We start from the raw sequence: 21,681 nt of genomic DNA, 5'->3' as shown, positions 1-21,681 counted from the left end.
TGTTAATGTGGGCTCTTACAGATGCTAGAAATGCAGATGAGTTCAAAAAGCAAGGAGACAAATTCCTAGGAAGGGCGACAACCATCAGGGATAAACGAATGCAAATGTGAGCACAGCCTGAAATTCAGTCAGTCGTTTGCTGTGGATTACTTGAGTCTGGGAGGGTGTAAAGGAGGCAGACTACCCGTCTGACTGTAATAGTCACCTTTGGGGGGATACTGGGGTAGTGGAACCTTTGCTCTGATCTGGCATGGCTTGGCTGTAGTCGAGAGTCCTTTCAGAAGCTGCCTCTTCAGGTATTTCTTTTGATATTCTTCAGAGTGTCAGAAAGAATAAGGAAATATGCTTTGACCCGAGTGGTACATTTTTTTCTGTCTTTATTGTTTCTACTCAGTTGAGTAAAAGTTCCTCAGTACTGACACTATTAGGAGTGGTGTTCCTAATCCATCTTTTCTAAACATTTATGTTTTGATGCACATGTTTATTACGCTTCTTGCTGTGCTTTTGGCTAAAGTAAATGTTTCCATTAAAATAATATCTGTTTCTCTAACCTTTAAAGCACCAAACACATTTTTGGGCCCTTGCGTAATAATAAAATGTTAAATATTTCCCTTAAGCTTTTAAGGGGATTTAACACTCCTAGGTGCAAACCCTTGTGCTTCTGATGTTTCCAAGCTTTTCCGTGCCCAGGGCAGTGTGCTCCAAGCCAGGCGAGCCTTGCCTGCAGCAAGGGCAGCAGGCCGACTCCTTTCTGCGTAGCTGAACTTCGTCTTGAATTGCACTGCTAATGGCAAACTCTGCTTGCAAGGCTGAGCCAAGTTCATGAATAGTGTCGGCTTCTTGTGAAAAGGCTTGTGCCAAATAAATAAGTTCCCTGAAAACAAACACCCCCCCATCCCCTTTTCTAGCATATTTCTTTGGCCTTTTGCTTAGGGGGGAAGAAAAGGAAATCTTGTTTGCCTCCCTTCTTGCAAATCAGCCGAAGCTGGTTGTGCCTACTGCTTGCTTCCTGCCTCCAGGAGGGAAGTCAGGGCAGTTCCCTTTGTAGTCCCTGCCAGGAGCACTGCTCCTTTCCCTCTGGCACAAGGGCTTCCCTGGGAGAGGTGTGCGGCACGCCAGCCTCCAGCACAGTTGCAGCCTTGTATTATCTTAAAATAGTCGCCTGTCTCTGTCAGCTCCCTGGTCCCATTCTCTTTTTGCACGTCTCCTTTCCTAGGAACGGTCTCTGAGCAGTAGAGTAATGGCATACCTTTTTTATGAGTTTTTTTATTAGGCCTGTGTTTATCAGAACCATGAGAGCACCTTTTGGTCAAGCGTATGTCCTGGAGGCTGCGGGGTGGCTTCTTGGATGGCACAAGCCAAGGGAAGGTGCCTGCAGCAACTCTCCCTTTACCTGCGGGTACAGCGGGGTGCTTTTCCCCTTTCCAGGCTGCATGCTGCTGGTCTGGCAGGGCACGTTGGAGTGTTAGGCCACCATGTGTTGAGTTTGCGTGCCTCTCTCTGTCTGCAGAACCTCCTTTCTGTACCCTTCAAATTTTTGCTTTTCCTCAGTTGGTTCCTTTCTCTCCCTCCTCCAGCGAATGCAGAAGAGGGCTGAACGCTTCAATGTGCCCGTGAGCCTGGAGAGCAAGAAGGCAGCACGGGCAGCTCGGTGAGTCTACACTTGGAGCCTTCTCCCCTCTTCTTGCCTGAGAGAAGACCTCTCCGGACACGTCTGCCAGTGGCAGGTTGTGTTAGTGTGAGGTGAACCTGGCTCTGTGCTGTGCTCGGGTGGTGGGACAGCAACGCTGGGGAGGAGTCTGAAAAATGAGGTGGAGGTTGCCCCCAGCCTGAACAAACGGTGGACAGGTTTACTGGAGGGTTTGCAGACGTGTGCTGTGTTACACCTGCAGGGAGGTGGTCCTCCTCATGAGGCAGGAGAGCCCCGTGTCAAATTTGGGCTTTGTCTGATTGTGGAGTGCTTGATGCATGCTTTACGGGTTGCTTGGGCTGAAATACTGGTGAAATTTGGTCAGTTCTCACAGGTATTCTGGAAAGACAGGGCAGTGAAAGGGAAAAAAGGTGAACTGCTGGTGATACAACTAGCTTTCTGGACTTTGAGGTTGGTTTTACGAAGAAAGTGGGGAATTGCTGTACGCAGAGTAAGCTCAGGAGCTGCTGCAGTAATTACATTAGCCAATAATAGTGTGTTCCAGTTAATCTTGCCCCCAAACCAGTTTTACTCAAGTACACTCATGAAAAGTATTTGAAGGAAAAGTTCACACATAAGACTTGACATGTCAGGTATTGGCTGACCTTATCTTTGCCCGAGTCTCTGACTAAGCTCTGTTTACCTTCGGCAGGTTTGGTTTGGCCACAGTTTCGACTAAAGGTGAGGAGGTGAAGCAGAACCAATCCATGGAGTGACCTTGCTGCAAATACTTAATTACTCCTGGGAATAAAAATCCCGGTGGGACTACCTTTTGTTTTCACTTCTGTCCCTTTTCCTGACCATGCCCAGGAGCTCTGAGTGGGAATTGTAGAATCAGGAAGAAAAGGACGCGTGTTGTTCCCTTGGTAGTTCAGACACTTTTCCCAGTATCTATTTTTTCTAAGCAGAGCTGGAAGAGGGTAGCTAGAGTTTCCTGTGGTATCCTTAAACAGAGTGCCAGATGTCGTTTGGCTTCATAAAATGCCAGGTTCAGTTGCCAAAGCTGTCTTAGCGAGGTGGGACGGCAGCAGTTTTGCGGGTGGAGAAGCTGATTTGAAGGTGAAAAAGAAATTGGGAGACTCATTCTGTAGTGAGCAGAGATGGAACCTGGGAAAAATGGGACAGCAGTTCTTCACTAGTCTATGGTGGGATGGGTGCAGGACTGCTTCAGGCAGTGCTGTGACTTTACTGCACCTCCTTTTAGATAAGTTGCTGCTCCTGATGTTTGTTCTCTAACTGGGTTTTCTTTTTCTTGCCTCCTCATTTCAGGCCTCTCTGCAGACAGCAAGCCCACGGTAAGACATGCTTCTTGTTCTTGAGTTACTGCTGGTCAGGCCCTTAACACATGTTGTAATTTGTAGAAAGAGGTTCCTGTCTGCAGTGGTAAACTATCAAAATGGTCCAGGAACAACATATGTGGAGTGAGAGTTAATGATGTAGCCCACCTGGATGTTATGCTGGCACTGAACTTGATGGGTTCACATCCCTGTGGCTGCCTCTGTGACAGTTTTCTCAGATGAGCTGATTTTAGAATGAAATGCTGAAAGGAACAAAGATGGATATTTGGGTTTTTTTCATATGCCTGACTTTCATTCTCTGTTTTTGTTTGAATTGCTTGAATTATGCCTGGGGAATGGAAATAACGAATGACCTGTAGTAAATTACTCTGCTTTTAATGGCTGATGCTGCTTTGCCCGTCTGAATTCCAGGTCTAAGTAGGAGGCACCAAAGTGTGCAGGGCTGAGAGCTCTGTCAGATTGGGCAGCCGGCGCAGTGTTTGCCTGCTCAATTGAGGATGAGCAGAACAGAGTTAAGCCACGATCTGTCACCAGGCAAGGTTGTAGGTTTTTCTCTGGTACCAGGGGCATAAAAGATCTTGCATGAGCGTCTGCGAGGCGGAGTAGCACCGGGGTTCCCTCTGCAGAACTACGTGCTATGGAAGGCTTGTCCCTGAAGGTCTGCGTTCGTTAGGGATAAGTGCCGTAACGGTGGCTGACGCCTCTCAGCGAAACCAGTCAGGCTGGGTGATGTGTTGGGAAGCTGCTTGGTCTGGGGACCTGATTAGATGTGACACAATAGTTTTGGAAGGGCGAGGGTACAGCAATGGCTTCTTAAACCTGTGGCAGCCAGATAGCAGTGATAACTTTTAGGAGTACTGGCAAGTTTGCCTACGAGGCTGTTTATCTTTTGTTTGTGTTGACCAGACCGCTACAGCAAAGGTACCAGGTACAGCTGGCTCACAGTAACAGTCTGAAACCACCGCTCCTTCAGGAGGGGGAACAGCACCTGGGGTCTTTATCCTTTGGTTGGTTTGAGGAAACGAAGGGGCAGACTGGCAGTTTCTGGCAGCTTTGTTTGGGACACTGGTTCTGTCTTGCAGCCCTTGGTGCTGGCAGGAGCTGTTGCTGCTGGATGGCAGTGCAGCACAGTGCCCAGAGGAGTTTTCCCTCAGGCTGAGCACTGTGCACAAGTCTGTTCCGGGAGGCTTTTCCGGGAGGCAGCCTTATCTTTATCCCTGCAACTTGGGTGCTGGTGACTTTAAAAAAAAAAAATAAATTGTTTCCTATGTCTTTGTAGGTAAACATGGATAAATTAAAGGAAAGGGCTCAAAGATTTGGGTTGAATGTCTCCTCGCTCTCCAAGAAGGTAAGGTGCCTTGGCCTCCAGGACACTCTTTGCACCTCCAGATAAGCCCGGTGCTCCAGCTCGTAGTGTGCCGTGACTGTTCAAAGCCTTTGTGCTGCTTGAGGTTTTACGTCTTGTTATTAGTGCAGCGGCATGGGCCCTGGACCCCAGGGGAGTCTTGTCAACACTGTTTCCTTCATCTTTCCTTCTGTTTGTTTTTGTGTGTGTGACTCTTGATATGGTTTTGAGAGAGTTACAACTGCTGAATGGAGGTGTTGCATTTTAAGATTGTTCATCCAAATTTTAACATGGGCAGAGACACCGTTTAGCGGGCTGTGTAATTGGTTTGTTTTCAGGCATTTGACTCGCACTGTGTAAGTGCACATTTCTGATTGGGGTAGGAGCCAAGTCTGTAAAGACCAAGGTAATGAGCTCTCTGAAGAGAAGGCGTCCAGAGCTCCCTGGTAGGAAATAACTCTTTGAAGTACAAATGAGATGAGCTTTGTAGGGGGATGGATTTGGTCCTAAAGCTATTTATTTTTTCCAGGGGAGAAATATACACAAGCTTCTGAGCGTAACCCCTTTTCTGGTCCTCATACCTAGCAACTGATTTAGCTCTGCCTTTGCATGCTGGAGCTGACTGCGGGGTTCTGTCGGTGGGGCAGGAGATGGAGCCACGCTCTTGTCTCCAGCTGTAGGGGTGGGCTGTGCTGAAGGGTGCTGAATGTGCTGGGGGGGCCTGGAGGTAAACGTGTGCTGGAGAATGGTGTGCTTACCGGTGTGATAACCCCTTGCCTAAATGTGTTCTGTAGCAAATGGGGGAGAAGATTAATTTAGCATGTTTGGGGAAAACAGAAGAAAGGATAAATATATACTCTGAGATTAATACAACATCCTGTGCACTTCCCAAACAAAAATAGCCTTTTCCTCTTCTGGGCTGTAACGAACCTCGTGCTGCAGCACTGTTCAGAAATAGTGGGGAGTGAAAAAGAATTGTCCAGCTGTAACAGCTGGATAATGTTGGCATGGAGACCTCTCTTCTCGATGCGGAAAAGAGTGAGAGCCAGGGGAGCTTCATCTTCTCTCCATCCCTGTGAAATAAGCCCCTCTCCTCCTCGGGGGGGATGGATTTGACCTTTTTTGCTGCCTGTTTCTCCACATACGAGTGTTCTGCTTTATTCCACTGGCCCTGGGAATTCACTGATGTAGAAAATATCTGGCATTGGAGGTCGCTGTTCCCCCCCCTTCCCTCTCCTGTCCCTTTGGGGGTGGGGGAAGGAGGCCAGTGCATTAAAGCTGGGATATGTGGAGCTCAGGGTGAGAGGCTGCTCAAACATCATTAACCCTGTCACTAGGAGCTCCCATTTTTCAGGAGGAATATATGCCTTGTCAATGTTTATGGCCGTGGCCTTCCCTGGGTAGGATTGTATGGCTGCAGCTTAATAAAGCCAGGGCTTATGGAAGGAGCAGGCTTCCCGGGTTGTACCGTGGTGCCTGTACATGGCAAAAACCTGAAACCACCGAAGTGCGAGGCCTGAGCTCCTCAAGCCGTTCACCAGCAAATGCAGCTTGCTGTATACTAATGAACTGCTCCCTGTTGTACAGATGGAGACCTACCAGTGGGGAAAATGACTTGCCCAAGGTCAGGAGTCGGTGGCAGGGCTGGCTCTTGCCTCCAGATTGCCCGACGCTGCGCTTTGTGTCCCCCGCGAGCTCTCGCCGCACGCTCTGCGGAGCGGTGTCCAGCGGCAGGGCTTGCCTCGCTGCGCTGTGTCTCTTTTTTTGTTTGCTCCACCAGGAAGCCGAGTTCATGGGCTTAGAAGTGGCTTCTCCCACTGAGCGGAACACTCTCTTGCATTCCTGGGAGGAATATTATTGGTTACTTTAATTAGCTGGTAGTATTGTGCTTCCCACCTGGGTGTTCTTTATAGCTTTTCATTATGGAGGAGCCTAGCAGTTGCGAATGTTTACATGTGTCTTGGCAGGTTTTTATACCGTGCGTCGCAGCAAAAACTTTACAATAAACCATTGTCTCCACGGAGCCACACTTCATTTCCTATTCAAATTGGTTTGGGGAGGGGTAGGGATGTGGGGGGGAGAATCGTAGCTAAGGGGGATTTCAGACCTGCTGTGAGCCAGGGAGCAAATGCAGAGCTGCGTTAGTGGCTGTGAACTCATCTGTAGCTTTGAACCCCCCTTCCCCCTCTGTTAGCCCTCTGGGGTAGAAATCTTTCAAGTTTAAAATCTTCCTCTCTGCCTAAAGGGAAAGCGAGACCCTGGTCGCTGGGAAGAGAGCAGGCGAACAGAAAGGTTGGTGGTGCTGGAGCAGAAGAGGCAGGTGCTCATTTGTCTCAAGGCAGTACGGGGCCATCAAATTAATTTTTAAAATAAATCAAGCAAGCGTTTATCTCCCTGTAGCACTGACTCTCCCCTCCGAGGCCTCCTGTTAAAGCACACGTTCGCTGACCTAAAGCTACCATCCCTTGACTCCTGTTAGTTGTACTTAACCCCCCACACTTGTAAATGTTCCCTCTCTATAGCAGCTGCTCCCTGTAACACTCAAACTCTCGTCTCCCCAGGGGAGGATGTTTAGCTGCATGTTTTATATGCAGGGTTTGATGCTGCAGAGGGAGCTGCCTGCGTTGTGGCTGTGATTCAGAAGCTTTTCTCCAAGGGGGTGGTTTGCTCTTTATGTATAAAATAACCTTGTAAGTCTCCTGCTGAGAAAGTGTTGGCACCAAATGGACAGCAAGAGCCCTTGGGATAACATAAAAGCTCTGTTTGCCACCTTTGTATTACATTATCAAATACCTTTCCCAATCTGAACAGATGACTAAAATAATTGGCTTTTATATCTCCTCTTAAACGTGGAGGTCTCAAACTGCCTTACAAACGATTAGCTGATTAACCCTCGGCCGTTCAGAGGTTGGGAGCAGAGAGGTGAAGTGACTCTGCTCCGAGGTCGCTCCGAGTCAGGAGTCCCCACTCAGAGCCCTCTTCTCCCCAGCATGTTTCCATGAGCTGGGGGTGAAACAAAGGATTTTTGCCGCAAATCTCCGTATGCATGCCTAGCGTTCTCATCCCTCTTCATGGGAGACTTGTCCCATCACCAGCTTGGTGATTTCTCAGAGCAGGGGGAGGTTTATGTGTCTGTTGAGAGGTGCGGTGACCTGTCTGTAGTGAGGCAGAGCGAGGAGTGCGGCTCCTGAGCCGTGTGTCACCTTGAATAACTTCATTTTTCTTTGCCTGGTTGCAAGTCTTCCATTTTACAGCTGGAGCATTGTAGCCATAAGACATGTTGAGAGCCCTGCAGGCGTCCCGGGTTGGATCCTGAGCAGCAGTAGCAGCACAGGATGCTAAAGTATCCCCTTGATCAAAAGGTACTGACTCTCCTGGCTAGGAAGAGTTAATGTTTTAATATGGCCACCCGTCATGATTCTAGATTAATGCTGGTTTAATTCCATTTAATGAGAATGTGTTTTACATGGAGCAGACAAGAGCTGCGCTCGCCTGAGATCAGCTGGCCAGAGCTGGCAGGCTGACTGCGTGACGTTCGTGTGGTGTTGGAGGAGAGCAGGGGTCAGTGGACCAGCAGAAAGTCTGTGTGTATACAAAATAGCTAAATGAGAGAGAGAAAACAATTGGCTTAATTGTTTGGCTTCCAGCAAGCTTATAATAACGTGCTGAGGAGGAATCCTTTTCCTGGATAATTTTTCTGCCTGCAATCTTTCCAAACACCCCCCGCCAGCCCCGGATGAGAAGCTATTAACCACCAAGGAAGCAAAGGGTGGTGGCGGGGGGAGATGTTGGCAGAGGAAAGGAAAAAGGATTCATGGACGAGGATTGTTTCTAGTGAGCACCAGGGACGGACATGTCACGCGTGGTGGCATATGCCTGCATTTTTTGAGAAGTGTGATTGGCTTATGTGGCCAGTTTGTCGTCAAGAAATGCCTTTTGCTGTCAGTTTGAAGAGATACCTCCTGTATTGTTTGAAAGGGCACATGCCCCTGAATATTATTTTCTTTCCAAACTTCACTTTTTCTGCCTGTTGTCAGACTTTGTGTCTTTCTGTTGCTGTCCTCTCTGCTTTCTACCCAGTCTCTGCTGTGGCAGAGTGGAGGAAAGCTGCCTCCTCTGGGTTATAACCCAGCCCCTTCTCTTTCTGTGTGCTTCATCTTAATTCCTCTTTTTCTCTCACCTTCTCTTTTACCTTCTGTAGTGCATTGTGATTAGAATATATATAAGATGGCCCTGGAAAGTGTCTTCACCACGCTGTAAATTCGTAGTGGGGTTGTATTTGTCCTGAGGAGTTGATGGCTCATCTGCGTGTTGTCTGCACATCGTTCCTCTTCAGGACCACTGCCTGAGCTCTGCTTTTTGAATGGGCTTATGGAGCACTTGGTACTCCTTAAATCAGCCACGTAAAAGAAGTTTTTCTCCCTTGGAGCAGCATCACAGTGACACATGGAACGGGCAGGGTGGTGTGCCAGATGTGGAGGGTATGTCGTGATAGACTGCACGATGAATGAGAGTGCTTCTGTGGGCAGAGTCCTGGTGCCGCACTTGGGACTTCTTTCCAAGTGCCTCGAAATGCCCATGACATTGTACTTTTAAATCTTAATATTTGTAGGTATTTTTAAAAAGCTGCTTTAGGTAATTTTGAAAGGATTTTCCATCTCCCTCTGAGTTGGACTAGTGGTAACTAAGGCAGCTGGCTTTACAGAGGGAGAAGATTAAAAAATAGTCCTGGTTTAAAGACTAAAATGAAAGCAAAGCCCTCTAAAACAACCCTTGTGTTTTCACTTGTTACACTTTCCAGTAGTCCTGCAGAAAGTAGAAACTAGGTCAGATAGAAGAATGCAGCTAGAATTGCATGGGTGTGCAGAAACGAAGTTGGAAGATCCAGATACAAAATAATGCAATTAGCAAGGAGTGTGGAAGCTGGTGAGATGTGATTCTGTGAGTCCAGAAAGCCGTTAGCCTATGCTAACTATGGGAGTGCTTGTGGAAGGCTCAGCAGCAGATGACTCGAAGGAGGCTGAGCTGTTCCGTGCCTTTTTTTTGCCTTAGCTGTTGCTGAGCAGGTCTGACTGCAGATAGGTAATGGCGTCTGTATTGAAAGGTAAACCTCAGCCAAAAGGTAAAAGTCAGTCTTGAGGAGAGATAGAGTGGGTTTGGGGCACTCCAGCCTTAATGCTTTTGCAGGTAAATGCTGGAGAGTTTCCAGCTGGGCCCTGTAGGGATTTATAGAAGCTGAGCCCTAATCCTCGAAGAACTTTGGACAGGAGCCCCGCACAGGTCGGTGTTCAGTTCTCTGTGTGCTTTAGCTGCATGCCACAGTAACTATCGGTGTGTGCTGCCTGTCCCCTCGCTGCCTCTCCTTCCCCCAGCCCCTACAAAGTGACGTCACTATTTTCCAAGTTGAGCTGCTGAATGCGGGCCTGTTGGTTTAAGATAATGGGAAGTGACAAGGTGAAGAATAGTGCTGGCAGTCATGGACGTTTTAACACAAGGGTGCTGTAAGCGAGGCCTCCGCTGCCCCTGCCCCCTCCCGGGTTGCTTGGGGAAGGGGTTTGTGTCGACCGAATCGCCAGCGCAGGCAGCATCCCTGGGTGAAGGGCAGGGCGGGCGAGATGTTTATGTTCACCCTTTTGTAATGGTGGGGGGGTTGTACTCTTGTTTTTAACACTCCTGCACCCAGAGAGCCCTCCCCGTCCCTGTCCTGGACGTGGTGAAGCTCAGCACCAGAGTGCCTCTGGACAAAGGCTGTCAGATGCTGTCGAACACAGGCTGCGTGGCGTGCTGCAGGCCGGCCCTGGCTCTGACCTGGGCTGCGAGATGCAGCGCAGAGCAGCCGCTGTTGGAGACGTAGGCATGGGAAGGGAAGGCTTGACAGAGCCTATGTGCCAGCATGTGGTTTACTGGTGTGCTTGAAGATAAGCCCAGATCTTTGTAGGGCTGCAACCCTGGGGAAAATAAGACCTGAGGTTACAAGACAAATGTAAAGGTTTAACAGACCTCAATCTTTTTCCCTTTTGTGTTTTTTGTTTAAGGCAAAGCAACAGTCTCCCCATGAGGGGCACGGTGGTGGTCTTCACTGGCCCGATGCACTCTGGCCAAGGGCAATGCAACAGTCTTCTCTGGGAAGAGGGACGGATTTGTGGTTTCCAGTCCCAATCCCTGGTGATCCAGCTGGCATGCGATGGGATTGTGCAAGGAAATTAAGGTCTTGTGTTTCCTAGAAGGCAAATAACAAGTTTTGTCTAACCAGCCTCTTCTCTTGTGAATAACTCTAGACTGGTATGCAGGGAAAAGGTATCTAGCAGAAACCTCACTGAAGCGCTAAGGAGCTCGAGGTGATGTGTGCCTGTGGACCTGAACAGCTGCAATCACTGTGTTGGGGGGGAAAAGTCAGCCTCTACACCGGTGTGTTCAATGGTCACATATTGCAGGCTGCTGCGAGCCTGGCTCTTTGCAGATTGATTCCCGTGCAAGAGAGTAAAGATGAATTTGAAATGCAAGTATTGGATTGAGATGTCTTTCAAGGGGTTGTCGCCCTTTCTGGACTAGGCAGATCTTAAAAGCTTGAAATAAACTCAAGTTTCCTGCCTCCCCAGTGTCTCTGCTATTTTAGTGGCATAACGCTCATTGCTCTTCTAAATGTTGTACTCTCTGCTCCTGTGAATGAGTCATGCTAATAGGAAGTAGTGAAGTTAATGAGACGCAAAGCTCAGTCATGCTGCACGAGGTATGAGGAGCCTTAGGTGTGTTGTCACAAACTACAGGTTATGCTTTTCAGGTGGGAGCATAATTTCATGGTTTCAGGTTGACCGTGTGCCTGCAGGCGTATAACCGCACAGGAACACAAGCGTAGTGCTCCTGGGAAGCCTGTCCTGTTGCCTTGGTGGGGATGCTGGTGCTTTTTGCTGCTCTCCTAAAACTCAGTTGTGCCGGAAGGGTTCAAGTTCAGCTGTGCAGCGGGTAAGTCGCTGTGCCTGAGGGGCTGGAAGGCGTCTCGAAGCATCCCTTCCGCAGTGCCTGTGCTGTGACCCTTGGTCACCTGTGCTCTCAGCTGCTGTTATTTCCTCCCCTCTGGCATTTCCTCTCCAGCATATCCAAAATAATTTCCCTCTCTCCTGCTGCCTCAGCTACCCACGCTCTTGTAAATCTTGCCACCGGCTTCCTCCCCTTCTCGGACAGCCCAGGCAGTGGCGTGGGTCTTGTGTGATGGCAGCGAGTAAGGTGCTGTGGCAAGTGCTGGGGTTGCAGAGCTGCCCTGTGTGTTTCTTGATTGTGTTATTTTCTCCCATCACGCTGGCTGCTTTCTGGCTGCCTTATCCGTGAGCAGGCGTCACCATGACCAGGCTCTTCCCGATCTCCCCAGAGCCTTTTGTGAACCCCCTTCCAGGCAGACTCTCCTGTCCCTCTTGCACATGCTGTGCTGGGGATTCTTGTTCCTTACCTGTCAGGGCTTTCCTGAATTTTCAGTTCTGGACCTTCTGACTTTGCACTTTACGAGGGGCTTTGCAAGGCCTTAGTTCTCACTTCCCCATGAATAAGCTCCAGATCAGGCAAAGGTGGAGCTGCCCTTTACTATGGTCAGTGCTTAAGTGACTGTGGTTTTGGTGCCATGGGAATTTGGGGTGTGAATGAGCTTGTCATGAAGGTTTTGGGCTGTAGGAAAGAGTAGAGGGAGGTGCTGGGCAGAGCCAGCCCCTTTGGGGGCTGGAGCCTGTGTGCCCACCCTAGGATGGGGTAAGGTACCCAGGGCCTGCCCTTGGCTCTCCTACGCACGGAGCCATCTCCAGGGTTGGTGGTGGGATCCATATGCTGTGTCACTGTCCTTCTCTTTGTACTGGAAACTCCTGTGGTTGGGCACATGAGAACATCTTATGACCTTCTACAGCTGATAAGACTGTGGCTTTCGTTATCTTTTCAGTGCTTACTGGGTATCATGGGATGTTTTCTCTAGCCTTTGCCTAGGCAGGATGAAAAAACAGCAGCTGAAGAAACCCATAACTTTGTTTCCAATACAACTGTCAACTTGGTGTCCAGCTGCCCTCCAAAAGGGCCGGAGGGTCTTCTGCTGGGCTGCAGGGCATCTGCCAGGGCAGCACCATCATGGCTCAGCTAACCGGGTCCCAAAACTGCGGTTACGTGTTCACCACAGTCCTATCGCAAAGGAAGAAAGCTGTTGTGAAACAAACAAACCAGAAGTGACTGCGTGGCTTAGTGCTACGCTGTCACTCCTGTCTGCTGCTGGCTCCAGCTCCTGAAGCTATTTGGTGTTTACCATTATTCCTTCAGAAGCACTTCCCCCTCCGCCCCAACCCTTTACGCACACTTACACACACCCACGATGTCATTTTAAAAATAAATGACGAGAGCGCTGCGCGGGGTCAGGGGGACTCCTGCTCGCGCATTGATCCTGGCGCTGCCTGAAAGGGCTCCTCGTCCTGGACAAACCTTCGGGGAGTGGCGAAGGGCTCGTTCCCGGGGGGGACAATGCTGGGGGGGACTCTCTGACCTCCCTCTGCCCAGTCATCTGGTTCTTCATTGGTCCCCGCTGTGAAACAGAACTTCGCTTTTGTCTGTAACACAAATACATCTTTTCCCCACCCCCCCTTTCCCCCTCTATTATGATTCAATCAATGATGTCATTATGTCCCATTCAGGGGCTCTTGAACCATTTGGCTGCAGGAATTTGGAGGAGCGGCAGGGGAAGAATGGCAGACGCGGCTCTCGCTCCCTGCCTTCCAGAGCCTATTTGAGTCTCAACCAGAGAAACAAAGTCAGGTTTCCCCTTAACCCCTCTTCACTTCAGAGGACAAAAGTAAAAACAGCCCCACCCCCCCCCCCCCATGAAATGCACGGAGGGGTGCGTGTGTCGTGCGCATGTGGAGGGGGACTGCGAGGAATGTGTGGGTGAATCAAACTGTGCGCAGCTCTGCCGAGGATCCCCTCCTTTCTATTTAATACTTTTAATTAAGATAACTTAAGCAGCTCTTTCTGTTCTTGGAAGACTTGATGGTTTCACATCTGCTGGCAGCACTGGGCTCTGCGGTGATGTTGCACCAAGTCTGTGGCTTTTGAGGGGGACTTTGAGCTTCCTCTTCATGGCCATGCATGCGGTGCTGACAGCTTTGTAGGAGCGTTAGTAAAATCTCTGTAAAGGCAAGTGATCCATGGTCTTGGCCCCTAAAAATTTTCCTAGTCTTACTAATTAGGCGATGGAAGGCCTCACTTTTTCAGAAAACCCTCTCCAATTCAGTTATCAGATAGCAGAGCTGATCTTCCCCAGCTCTGCACTTTCTGGAAGGTCCTTTAGGGCACGGATGGGTGCAGGGTTGGGGAGCGCTGAACTCATGGGGGCTTAGAGACTCTTGAATGTAGATCCAGGACCATCTTGAATACCTTTTCTACTGAAGCATCTGTGAGTGGGTGCCCCGTGGAGATGCTGCTGGTGCATGGCTGGGTGTCTCCCAGGCCTGGCTTTGTCAGCACGTGTGGATTTAGGTTTTCTGATGTTTTAACTGCAGATGTGTAATGTGCTTTTGTAGGTTGGACCATTAGGTGTCCGGGCTCATCCCACAGGGCCGAAAGAAGCATCTTTAAAAACCTGGTCCTATAATAGCAACATTTGGGATGGAACAGCTTAATTCCATGGGTAATTTAGTGGCTAATATACCTTTCCCCATGCTCTGGCCATTCTTGTTATTTAAAAGGCATAAAAGCGAGTGAGGGATTGTTTGTACTGGAGATATGGCCAGGAGAGGAGGAGTCCCTGTAGATGGGACTGTTCCCACTCTGGCATATGGCTGGCCAGCGGAGGCTCGCTGGCACATGAGCTGCCATCCTGGAGGAATAAATGCACAGATTTAACAAGTATTAGGGTTTAGTTAGTCAAATATTTGCAGAGCAGCAGCTCTTTTGCTAGATTTCCCTTCGAGCTCTGCTAGGATCGCAAGCTTTTAGTGATATTGGACAAACCAAATGAAGTGACCATAAATGATCAAACATAAAGTATTTTCTGAGTGTTTTATCCATCGCCTTTTATCTCTTCTGGTTGAAAGAGGTCTGAAGACTTTTATGTGTGGAAGTGATGAGCATCCACACAGATCCTGAGTAGAGGTGCTGGGCTGTGTGTGGATGAAGGCTGTCAGCCTGCATGTTTCCTCTCTCCGTCTGCTGCTCAGACATCTGTTGTTTGGGTTTTCTGTGGTACCTTACTGGTTGGAGACAGCCCTGGATGCTCTTGGATGCCAGCTCTCTTTCTGTAGTGCGGTTCCTGTTTGCTAGGATAGGGCAGCTAACTTCCTGAGTTTGGTTCCCTGTCCAAAATCTAATCAAATGACCCTCTACACCAGGTCCTCCCTCTGCAGGATTTTGTCTTTGCCTTTCTGCTGGAAGGTGGGGCTGTGTTGCTCATCCCTGCCGCTGCTGCACACGAGGAGGATGGTCTGTGGGGTGAGGCTGGGAAACCAAGTGTTCAGCCTAGAAGTCAAACGTGGACCGTCCCCTGGCATTGCCTGGGTGAAGGGCTGGGCTGTTGGTGTGGGCACATGCAGGGTCCAGGCATGCCCTCAGCTCAGGACAGTTATTTGGCAGAGAAAAGGGATTGGGTCTAGGAGAGAACTGATAATCCAGCCTTCGCTCTGGTACTTCTCAAAGAGAATCCGGGTGTAAATGGTGGGTGAAGGACTGTGTTATGGCCAGTGCTGGGCTTCTCTGCTTAGAGGTTAGTGCTTGAAGTAGTTTATGGATTAGCACAAAGTCTCTTAGAATTAAACTCCAGGCAGTGAAATTGCACTGGAAGGTGCTGCTTTGCCCTGCCAGTTTTCTCCTGCAGGCCAGTTTAGTTTTCCCTGGTCATATTCAAACTGACGGGTCGCTAACTCCGCTCTCTTGAGCCGCTGGCACTTGTGTGCAGTGGTCAGTCTATGGGGTGCAAAGTCATTGCAAGGCCAAAGGTGCCTTGGGAGCTTCTGCACAGCAGGAGGAAACTCTTTGGTCTCTCTCCAAACCTGCTTCACTTATTATTGAAAAATCTTTTACCTTTGGGGTTAGGAGTGGTGAGTGCTCACCTGGCTTCCCAGGGTACGTATACAGAGCCTGGAGATAAAACTTCCTTTGAGTCAAAATTAAGCTGCTTTCTCTGGGAACCCCAGGAGAATAAACGTGCACGGCTCCGATGATCGTCTTTGCTGTCCACCCTAGCAGTCGCAGCGGGCATGTTTGCACCCAAGAGTTTTCTTGTTCTACAAACTCCCTGCAATTTCGCCTCCTTTTACTGGGACTTCATCTAGCTTGTAAAGCAGCAGCACATAGACACTACGGGGCACTTCTCAGCTGGCCAGGGAGGTCTGCTGGACCCGGCAGTGTGGTGGGCTCGGCATGTCCCACTGTCTTGCAGAGGCGTGTGGATTTGCACTGCCGCTTGCAGGGGAAGGGTTAATGTTGCCGTGGTGTGTTGCCGTTTTTGCGCTTGTTGGGTTTGAATAGAATGGATTTTTTTTTTTTTTTTTTAAATCTGGGGCTAATGTGCAATTCAAATCATGTTTAGTCATCGCCCGATTGCCTCTTTTTAATAACAGCTGGACTCTTTGAGGGAAAACTCTCTTGCTCTGCCAAGTGGCTTTAACTCTGCCGGCCTTCCATTCCAGAGCCAGGTGTATCGCTCTTAAACATGCTCCTGGGGTCTGTGCCGAACACGGGGGGCTCGCCTCAAAGCCTTCCCACGCTGGGGCCAGTGAACTTTAGGAGAGCAGAGCCTCTGTAAATGCCATATGATTTTTAAGATGCTGTTTGGCGGGTGCAGAGAGATAAAAAGCCCCTTCTGAGGCCCTTTGCCTTGTGGTGCACCTGAAATGCGTCTCCTTCACTCGGCCATGCAGCATTCCTGACATGTTTGTTTCATCCTTGACGTCGAAGTCGAAGAATGCTTTTTAACTTGGCGCTGGGAGAGTTGCAGGTGTACTCTTAGCACATGTCTGTGACTTTCTTCTCTTCCTCCCCTGCTGATCCCGTTTGAGGTGAGCATAAACTTCTAACTGTGAAAACCGTGGTGTCTTGACACAGAGAAACCTCAGAACCGCTGGCTGTTGCGGCTCCTGCCCAACACGGTGCACAGAAAAACATTGCAGTCAGATGGTGTTTTTGCCTTCCCAACCTGTTTTCCAAGATATATGTTGGAAGAAAAGATGAGGAACCAGCTTGCAGTTGCCTGTTTCCTTTAGCTTGTGTAAAAAAACCAACCAAACAAAAAAAACCCACGTTGCTGAGGTTAGTCTGAGAAAGCAGCCAGTCGGTGACCCTGTGTTGCTCAGGCTTCATTAGTGTGAATGAGTAAATCAGGACCTCTCTGGTGTACAGCCAGAACAGGCACAGCGTTTTAAACAACTCGTGCTCTTGATGCTTCCCATCTCCTTTTGTAAATAAAGATCTTCAGAGACCTGCAACTTGGTCTGTTCTTGCACTAGACTTGTCCCAGGCACTTACAGCAGGTTTTTAACAGATATATTAAGGCAGAAGATCAAGCTTTTCTCTAACTTTAGGTGACTCTATGGACTAATTCTGTAATCTGGCCCCAGAAGAGACAGCAAGGAGTGTGCAGATTGTCCAGGGGCATAGGCTGGCCTGGGGTGTGTTTGAGTGAGGCCATCGGTGACCCAGATGTGTTGGATGTTGCCCCGTCTTGCTGTGAGTCGGTGAATGGGACATTTCTCTGAATCCCCAAGTTGAGCCCGGGCGCTGGGGCTTTGGTGTCTCTTTTCCGTGGAGATAAAGCTGTGTTTGATGTTTCTGAAATGCGTTGAGGCCCTTGGATCTGCCTGCGTGGCATAATTTTGTATAAGCTGTGCTGTTTAGAAGTCATTCCTCCATGGCAGCAGAATAGAGGGCCCTTCTAACACACTGTTTGTATAAGGAGTGTGATAGGAACTTTAATGTATATTCCTGCTGCATGTATCTAATCTAAGTGGAGACCTCATGTTGGCGGTCTTTTGGGGAAAGGCTGCGGCTATCTCTGCTGGCTCAGTCTCAGCGTGTATCCCTCTGCGACCAGCCCCAAATCTGGGCTGGGAGCATGAAGTGCTATTGGAGATGAAAGAGCTGTGCTGACTTGGGTTGAAAGGGGCAGCTGGAGATCACCTCTGCGTTTTGTCGGTCTTTTGGAGGAGTGGAGCGCGAAATGCAGCATTGCTCCTCATGCCTGCACCCTGCTCTGTGCTATGAGGCGAAGTTCTCCTGTGTGAAAGGCAATTTTGTGGATGGAAATGGGAAGGGGTGTAAAGCGCATGTGGAATATTTCAGTATAAACCCTGGACTTCCTTCTTGCTTCCCATCCCCTGCTGAACGCTTGCTGGTGTATGGGAACATCGACTCCAGAAGGACTTAGCAGCACTCGGAGCCTGTGAGGGGAAAGAAACAGGAGGAATAAATACGTTGAGATGAATTTCAAAAAGGTGGTGGGCGGCAGCTGTGCGTCCTAGGATTGGAGTGTTTCTGAGAATAAAACCATCGGTTGCTGTCATTCACCCTCCGGGTATGAAATTGGAAGCCCAGTTACCCTTGAGTGTTTCATAACCTTTACCTTTTGGAGGTCAAGGCCATGTCATCATTAATCTACCATCGCCTGAAAGCCTCGGGGCTCTGCTTTTCATCCTGCCATCCGTCATGCTGCAGCGAGATACAGGAGAGTGACCAGAAGGGTCCGTTTTTATACACCCATGTGGGCACACACCCTTCCATTCTCCAAGAATGAAAACACTGAGGATGCGATTATGGAGGCTTGTGTCTGTCTCTCTGCATTTGTGATGAGGATACTCCAGGCTTCATCTGCCAATCCAGAGCAGTTTCCTCCTGGGATGCTTTAATCGGCAGAGAAAGAAGCACTCTGCCCATGCAGCATGAAACTTGGCCTCGGGGGCAGAGATTTCACAGCGACGCGGGCTTTTGAAATACAGAGTGGGTGTACCGAGCAAGTCATTTCCCTGCACATCGGGGAGCTGCCCCTTTGAAGAAGGCTGTTGCCTTACCTTTTACGTGGCTGTTACTGTGCAATGAGCCTGGCCAAACTGGGGCAGTGAGCTGTGATCTGACAACGGCATAGCTGCAGATGACAGCTGAACGTGTGGAGCATCTCCCGTGCGTTGGTCCCTTTTCCCTGGTCTGAACCTGTGCCAGGGTCGCCTGGAGAGCCAGGTTGATTCTTCATCCTTCTCCCTACCCAGCCGCTTGGGATGAGCCTGACATTACTCCTGAAGTCTCACTTCATAACACACACGTGGAGCAACTGCTGTTTAATCTACATGTCTGAGACCTGAGTGCTGTGAGCCCAGAGCAGGATGTGTGAATGGATGGTGGGGCCTTGCTGGCCTTGTCCTTTGCAGCAGCTTGCTCAGTGCAGGGATCAGAGATGCTCATGACGAGTCATTTATTACAAGGTTGTAGGTGCTGGGGGCCGAGGGCGGCTCTCCTGCTTCTTGGCCTGAACGCTAAAGGCACTGAGATGCTTCTAGGTGATCTGGGATCAACTTTTGTCCGCCCTTTAAGAGTGAGGCCAGTGGCGGGGTTTTCCCCTCCATGGAAGTTTGAGTCCTGCGGGTAAGTTAACCAGATCATCACACCGGAGTGCTGCTGCCGTGGCTCCTTATTCTACCGCTGTAGGAATTGCAGCTTGCCGAGCTCAGGTGGGAGAGGAGAGTGGCAAGCTCGCTGCCAACGAAGGGCTGAGATCTGCCTTGCAGGGAGCTCCTGTGGGGTGTTCAAAGGTAACTGGCTGCGCTCTGCCTGCCCCGAGCTGGGATCTGCTCTGTTGGCTGGGCAGCCGTGAGTGCCAGAGCTCTGCGCACCATGGAAACCACGAATTCATGCCTTTTGGCATTAACTCTTCCAGCACCAGCAGTAGCACTTCTGCCTTCTCCCGGGAGAGAGGGAATGATCCAGTTTTTAAATGGATCCTTCTCTCTTTTGGGAATAAGCCATTAAACCTGGATTTAATTGCTGCTGACAGGCACTCTTCCAGTCTGGAGCTGTGCAGCCCCTCTTGGCCTTCGAGACCTCTTCCCATGCACACCGGGGAGCTTCCCCACTTGTGTCACTTGCTTCAAGAAAACAAAAAATATTGTTTGAAGCCCGATGTTCCTCTGGATGTTGCACGGGGCTCGTTGAAATGCTGGGGTGTGGAGGGGTAAGCCCCCTTTCCTCGCTTCCTTGTTCCCTGCGTGGAAGAGGGTAGGCAGCAGCTTGGGGACATCAGCCGTGGGGACAGAGGGGCCTGATTCTGCCTGGGGTGGTGCAGAATGTGTCCCTCGGTGCCGGGAGTCTGTAGGATTTAGACTGGGCACTCCAGATGAGGAGGGAGCCCGGATCTCACACGGAGAGGAAGCAGATCCCGAGGCAGATTCCCATGGTGGTGGGATGCTGTTACTGGCAGCAGCCCCACGCGGAGCTGTGCCAGCACCCTGTGGTCCCACAGATGAAATTTAGGGGTCAAAATTAAAGCTTTGGGATTGCATACAGCGCAGTGCAAATATATCGATACCCTTGTGTAAATGCTTCCTTGTTACCAGATCACAGGAAAGACTTTATCTTCAGGGCTTGGAGTCCTTCATAAAAGCTTTTTTTCCTCTTCTTTCCTCCACCCCCCCTTTTTTTTTTTTTTAGACAAACTACAAAATAACTATCGTGGCATGAGTGCAAAGGGAACAAGCCTAGAAATAGTAAGGTTAGAAAATAAATCTGACATCCTGCCAGAAAGGTCAGCTTTCCCTGCAGATGCTGGTGCACCAATTTGCACGTTGGAGCACGGCCCCGGGGCACTACCAGGGGTTGATAGATGCAGAGATAGCAGCGTTTTGATAGAGGTAATTTTCCTTAGATGGGTTTCAGCACCCCATGAATCAAAACCTGTCAGCGAGAAGCTAAAGATGGAGTGAAGTTTATTGTACGCGTGTTTGCATCTGACACTGTCGTGCTAGGGGGTCAAGTGAGCGAGATCATTAGGACCGTGTTGATTTAGTAGGACGGTTATGTGCTTTCCCTGCAGGGCAGTGGTGGGGGCGGGAGGCATGGGGGTGGCTTACCGAAAAAATAAATAAAAACCTACAGCTTGGTGCAGTCCCTGGGAGTCTCCCATGTCCTTTTATTAAAGACACAGCGCTTTTCTGCTTGAAAGTGGCTTTGGGGCCATCCTTTTGCTCATGGGATTTAAACCACGCAGACAGCAGTAGTGGTTTTTAAGAGCCTGTTTGTTTAATGTTGTTGCTAATGCGCAGGTTGGATTTTCTTTGTGTGGCCGTGGTTTGCATGTAAGTCGTGCTGCTCCAGCGAGCAACTTTTTCTTCCCTTCCCTGTCCCCGTGATGATAATCCCTCCCAGCGTCCTTTGTTCACAACCCTCAAGTTTCGCTGCTTTTCTGGGATGTTGCTTCTTCCTGAAAGCTGGAGCCATCCTAACCTGGATTGTGTACTGGATTGGGAGAGAGCTCTTGGCTGCTCCCCCACAAGAGCCTAGGACGATTGCGTACCTTCTGTCCCCCTCCATCCACCTCCATGACACGGGGCTGGGGAGGGCAGGGAGTGCTGAGGGTGATTTAAGCTTTGCTCATAGCTTCGCTATCAAACCATGGAAAGGAGGACCAGCAGGACAGAGCAGGTGGCTGAGGGTGGCTATGTCCTCATGACAGAGCCATCTTCAAAACAGTCTTGCGCAGAGAATTTCTGGGAAGGAAGGTTAAGCCGCATGCTCGGCGGGGCTGCCAGCGCTTGCCGTCGTGTTCGGCAGCAGTCCCTGCGGTGAGGGGCTGTAACGCACAGGAGGAATCAAACGTGTTTGGGACATGGCTGCTGGCGGCTTCCTACAGAGCTGGAGCTTGTGAGAACCTCAGAGTTTTCAATTCAAACACCTTGGCCAGCCCTGTTGCCACAACACACGTCTCTGTCAGAAGTAATAGTGCTGAGCGGGTTGCTGCGGCCTCATTTATGTAAGGTATTGACACGGCGAGGTTACCCCGCTGCTTGCTAACAGGGTGCCCAGTGCCACTCTTGGTCAAATTTGGCTGCTGATGGTGTGGTTTATGACCTCGAGCTTAAACGGATAAGTGTCCAGCTTGATTCCTCTGCTTGGCCAGCTAATTCCAGTTGATCCAGGTGGAGCACTGGGACTTGAAGTGCATTTTCTTGGAAACAGTGCTCCTGTTCTCCTGCCTGCTGCCCCTTGCTATAAACCCCAGGCAATGGTGTTGGTACCTCTGGTTCACCAAGGCGGTGGGACGCCGTGCATCAGGGCGGCACGGATGGGGACCCTTCAGCGAGCGAGAGTCTGCTTGTAAGCCATACTCCCGTGGTTAACAAGATGTAGTGGAT

The 21,681-nt window shown here is 49.8% G+C and overlaps 1 protein-coding gene and 1 long non-coding RNA gene across 6 annotated transcripts in view; one reads left to right on the top strand and one right to left on the bottom strand.

Moving 5' to 3' along the window:
- Nucleotides 1-21,681, top strand: part of LOC115350888 (SAP domain containing ribonucleoprotein) — a 32,136-nt gene that overhangs the window by 5,062 nt on the left and 5,393 nt on the right. For 4 of the 5 annotated variants that reach the window (XR_003926644.2, XM_030036962.2, XM_030036961.2 and 1 more), the window contains exons 6-9: nt 1,578-1,651; nt 2,343-2,371; nt 2,960-2,985; nt 4,268-4,336. Coding sequence is in view for 4 of the 5 variants with exons in the window: in XM_030036962.2 (XP_029892822.1) it covers nt 1,578-1,651; nt 2,343-2,371; nt 2,960-2,985; nt 4,268-4,336 (198 nt within the window). In the remaining variant the exon portion in view is untranslated. The remainder of the gene's footprint in view (nt 1-1,577; nt 1,652-2,342; nt 2,372-2,959; nt 2,986-4,267; nt 4,337-21,681) is intronic. The other variant, XM_030036963.2, reaches the window with a different exon arrangement.
- On the bottom strand, nt 5,618-10,236 carry LOC121233835. Its single transcript, XR_005934050.1, has 3 exons — nt 9,592-10,236; nt 8,373-8,379; nt 5,618-6,175 (listed from the first exon to the last, which is right to left on the bottom strand). It is a non-coding gene; the product is annotated as an uncharacterized LOC121233835 (long non-coding RNA).

Source organism: Aquila chrysaetos, chromosome 15 (assembly GCF_900496995.4).
Source record: "Aquila chrysaetos chrysaetos chromosome 15, bAquChr1.4, whole genome shotgun sequence".
Classification (NCBI taxonomy): domain Eukaryota; kingdom Metazoa; phylum Chordata; class Aves; order Accipitriformes; family Accipitridae; genus Aquila; species Aquila chrysaetos.
The sequence above is the reverse complement of the archived record's forward strand: the minus strand, read 5'-3'. Positions and strand labels throughout refer to the sequence as shown.